The sequence below is a fragment of the Rutidosis leptorrhynchoides genome, chromosome 1, assembly GCF_046630445.1.
Source record: "Rutidosis leptorrhynchoides isolate AG116_Rl617_1_P2 chromosome 1, CSIRO_AGI_Rlap_v1, whole genome shotgun sequence".
Taxonomy (NCBI): domain Eukaryota; kingdom Viridiplantae; phylum Streptophyta; class Magnoliopsida; order Asterales; family Asteraceae; genus Rutidosis; species Rutidosis leptorrhynchoides.
Genome location: NC_092333.1, coordinates 455,542,703 through 455,547,506, shown reverse-complemented (window position 1 = coordinate 455,547,506; position 4,804 = coordinate 455,542,703). Strand labels below are relative to the sequence as shown.

The 4,804-nt window shown below is 34.7% G+C and overlaps 1 protein-coding gene across 1 annotated transcript; it reads left to right on the top strand.

Annotated features, from left to right (window-relative positions):
• Positions 1 to 927: 927 nt before the first annotated feature.
• Positions 928 to 4,548, top strand: LOC139873783 (uncharacterized). The gene is made up of 12 exons (XM_071861628.1): positions 928 to 981; positions 1,101 to 1,175; positions 1,286 to 1,387; positions 1,481 to 1,512; positions 1,704 to 1,817; positions 2,068 to 2,182; positions 2,343 to 2,533; positions 2,651 to 2,767; positions 2,889 to 2,969; positions 3,046 to 3,275; positions 3,407 to 3,446; positions 3,705 to 4,548. The coding sequence occupies exons 2-12, from the start codon at positions 1,166 to 1,168 to the stop codon at positions 4,233 to 4,235; spliced, it is 1,563 nt and encodes a 520-aa protein (XP_071717729.1). The 5' UTR covers positions 928 to 981; positions 1,101 to 1,165; the 3' UTR covers positions 4,236 to 4,548.
• The last annotated feature ends 256 nt before the right edge of the window (positions 4,549 to 4,804 follow it).

Below are 4,804 nucleotides of genomic sequence, written 5' to 3'. Positions count from 1 at the left end.
AGTGGAGTGTAGGAAACAAACTCTGACTCATCTATGGGCGAAGATTATAATCCTGTAATTCTTCTTAATCATTTTCTTAAATTTCTAACTTCAATCAGTCTCGTAGTGCTCGAATTCTCTTTTTTTTATTGATCAGTACTTGTACTTTGCACCTATGGATGCCAATTTTACGTTTTATCTAATAATCCGGTATGAATTTAGGAATATTAAAATGTATCTCTGTAAATCTGTAGCTATATGTATATGTTGTTCAAATTGTATGTATATGTATGTCAATTTAGACTGTAACTTATGCATGAGTGATTGTTAGGGTTTGTGATCAAACAGTTGGCAATTATATATGTGATTCTATATAGCATTACTTTATGTTAAGGATTTGTATCAAAAGTGATTATATTAATTTTGTGACATCAGTATAGAATCATGTGTAATTAGTGGTTTAATTTATCATTTTTAATAATGAATGTGTTTCAGTTAATATCATAGGGTAGATTAAGCACTATCTTAGGAACTGTGTTTTATTGTAACTATATTAGATCATTGAATGTTATCATTTGCAGCATTCAGAGGAATTTATTGGTATTGGCGAGGCCGAGACTCGTAACTGTGAGATTAAGCTGGTTAGTAACACTCATATACTTAAAACATTTAATTTTTATAATTGTTGGTTTTTTGGGTGATGTATCATCTTAAATATGATATTATATGTTGAAAATAACATTTGTTGAACAATAAATGAACTGATACTAACGGATGAACCACATGGTAATAAACTGAAGAGAGTAAGCCCTACAAAGCGAAAAGAAAAAGTTATTGTTGGTTGTGGTGCTGGTTTTGGAGGTGATAGACCGTTAGCAGCTCTTAAATTACTTCAAAGAGTAAAAGATCTCGACTACCTTGTACTCGAATGCTTAGCAGAGCGCACCCTTGCTGACCGATACCAAGCTGTGAAGTCAGGCGGTGATGGTTATGACCCACGCAGTATGTTTTCATTTCTCAGTTATTATTCATAAATGTTGTAGAGTAAATGTGTCTGTTACATAGAGATATATATAGTATTTCCATTGACCATTTTCTGTTACTGGTCTATGATTATGCAGTTTCAGAATGGTTTCAGTTGCTCCTTCCTTTGGCTGTTGAGAGAGGCGTCTGCATCATTACCAATATGGGTGCAAGTAAGCAACAAAATCATCATATTGTTTATGATCTTTTGTATGTTGGGTGTTTTCAGTTTGTCCCATATAGTTTGTTCAATTGTTTATATCCAATTTGTAATTCCTGGAAGCGAACGCATTGGCTGCTCAGGACAAGGTTCTGGAAATTGCAAGCAGACTTGGTATTAAGATTACCGTGGGTGTGGCTTACCAATTTGATATTGCCAAATCAGGTTTGTTTAATATTGTAACTATGTTTGTGACATCGAACTCTTCTTTAGTTGTGTCAACCATTGACCATATGTTTTGGTTTCATACATATTCAGGTCTTGATCCGCACCTAAGAAATTTGAATGATGTAAGATTTCAGTAATCTTGATGTACACTTCTTATATCTTATCTGCATTACATAATTACTCTAAACACACATGCTCATTAGATAAAAGCATAGTTTTTAATCCTCCAGCTTACTATTTTAGTACTTTTTTATATATTATCCCCACACTGATATTTATGAAACTTGTCATTTTAACTTTATGATGCATACAGGGTATAAGCATGTATCTTGGGGCTGCTCCGATAGTTGAGTGTCTGGAGAAGTACAGTCCCAATGTTGTTATCACTTCGCGTGTTGCCGATGCTGCCTTATTTCTTGCTCCAATGGTATAAAATATAAATTACTCTTTTTCTTTTACATGACCTGCGTATACAGTTGACCTTAAACTTTTTGCGTTTGTGATTCAAAACTAAAAAGAACACAATCACTCCATTTTGAACTGACATATTCCTTTTTAATACCTTTTAGAGTACACTGCTTAAAAAGTTTTGCTATGATTTTTATTTTATCTTTTTATGTTTTTTGAAATGCTGCAATATGGATTTTATTGACCCAATCATTTGTTGGTATTTTAAGGTTTATGAACTAGGTTGGAACTGGGATGAATATCTGCTGCTAGCTCAGGGGACTATGGCTGGGCACCTGTTGGAATGTGGTTGTCAGCTCACTGGAGGATATTTTATGCATCCAGGTGCTAAAGATACTTACTTTATATTCTCTAATAAAAAACTGATATTATTTATTGAATGTAAAGTTATAGGTCTGAAGTTTTTGACCTCAAAAGTCAAATGTCCTACTGTTCAAGTTCTTGATGGTTGAGATTTATAGTCTAACTTGTTTTATGATTGCAGGAGACATATATAAAGACATCCCTTTTGCAAACCTTTTAGATATTTCTCTTCCGTTTGCTGAAGTTAGTTATGATGGAAAAGTGTGTGTAGCAAAAGCAGATGGGAGTGGTGGGTTGTTAAACTTTGATACTTGTGCTGAACAGCTTTTATATGAGGTTGGCGACCCTGGTGCTTATATTACCCCTGATGTGGTGAGCCACATCTCCATTAATTACATTCTTGTGGATTAATTAAGGAAATTAGGAAACTGATGATTAAATTAAATATAAATATAAATAAATAAACTAATTAGGACTATCTGGAAGCAGGTGATAGATTTTCAAGACGTTACATTTCAGTCACTATCATCCGATAAAGTTGTTGTTACTGGAGCAAAACCCGCTGCTGCATCTGTACCAGATAATCTTTTAGGACTAGCTTCAAAGGCATGTTCTTTATTCTTTGTAAATAAGTCATTTTAACACTTGTGTAATCTAATATGAACAGTTGGTTTCAATCAGATTTTTTTTTTTTTTTTTTTTTTTTTTTTTTTTTTTTGTTATTTAGGATGCTGGATGGAAAGGATGGGGAGAGATATCTTATGGGGGATTTAAATGTGTGGAACGAGCAAAAGCTGCTGAATTTTTGGTAAGAATCTTGAATTTCATGATGAAGTAGTTTAAACGAGCTGAAGATGTTGAATGATGTGTTGTTATTTTGGTAGGTGAGGTCATGGATGGAAGAAATACACCCTGGTACTAATGACTGTATCGTGTCTTATATAATTGGATTGGACAGCCTTAAGGCAATTAGCCTTGACAATATACCAAAGGATTATGTAGACATAAGATTGAGAATGGACGGTTTATTTGAGCAAGAGAAACACGCGATTGGATTCACTAAAGAGTTCATAGCTTTATACACAAATGGACCAGCTGGCGGTGGTGGTATCAGGTGTGACTCGTATTCTTCTCTAAACATTTCGTATTATCCGACCCGTAAATTAAAGATTCTAGAAGACATAAATGAATAGGGACTTATTTATCCTCTGTTGCAAATAACTCGTACCGAATTTTGAAATGCAGCACAGGACACAAGAAAGAGATTCTGCTAGAGAAAGGATTGGTATGTCGAAATAATCCATACGCTTTTCGATATCCCTATAATTTTATTTTTATGATTATTATTATTCTCATATATAACTGACAAATAGGACTAAAGCCTCTAATCTTAGGGTATTAGGTCTGCAAAATGGTCTAGCTGGTTAGGCCTGGTCAGTTGACCTGTTAGAGATGAAACATTTCGAGTTGACTTATTTTGAACTAAATGGGTCAGAATTGCCACCTCTAATTTTGTAAAATTCTTGTGTTTATGTTTATTCAGGTGGGGCGTGAACATATATACTGGAGAATCTCAGCAAAGCAAAACCAACCAACAAACTCAAACGATCAGAGCAACACGTTACCTTTAAAAATAACGTCTAATCATTTACAGGGATTTTTACCACCCGAGATTCACTTCTCGCCAGCTCAGCCAGGCCAAAAGGTGCGTCTGTATGACGTAGTCCATAGCAGAGCCGGTGACAAAGGAAACGACATAAACTTTTCAATCATACCACATTTTTTACCGGACATCGAGCGTCTTAAGATCATTATACTCCCAGATTGGGTCAAAAGAGTCATTTCGCCTCTTCTGAACCAATCATCTTTTCCAAAAGTGGAAGATGTTGAAACACGAGACAAATGGGTGGATGAACATGTTACGGTGGAGGTTTATGAAGTCAGAGGTATTTGTTCGTTGAACGTTGTGGTGAGGAACATTCTAGATGGTGGTGTTAACTGCTCGCGAAGAATCGATAGGCATGGGAAAACTATATCTGATATCATACTATGTCAAGAAGTTATTCTACCTTAGTGACCAAGTGTTGTGGAGTAGACATGTAAAAGAAGTTTTTGATCCAAAATAGGTTTTTGAGGATGTATGTGCAACTGTGGCAAGTGTTTTTGGTGAGAAAGGTAGATATAGCTATTTTGCTTATATACCATATCAACTGCTGATTGAATTGTTAGAAAGAAACAAAGATACGATTCTTAGCTTCAACTGTCAGTTACATGAAACAGAAGCAATGACATGCACAAATTGAAGTTTATAATTTATGGCTCTATTGTCATGTATACGTATTAATGTATAATGTATGTGTATGCGTATGCGTATGTACTTGCCCCGTTCAATTTTGACTTTTGAAAACTTTTTTTACATCCATTTTTTGTACTCTATAATATTTGATGAAAGTTCTACCAATTAAAACGCAAACTCAATGCAATCATATAAATTTTATCAAATATAATAGTAATTTGTTAACGACAAGCAGTGGCGGAAATAGGTAGAGACAAGGGGGCATCCGCTCCCAGTGGATTTGCAATTTTCAGTGTAAAAATTTTGGGTTTTTCGAGTTTGACCCAGTGAAATTTTTTTTTTTGCCC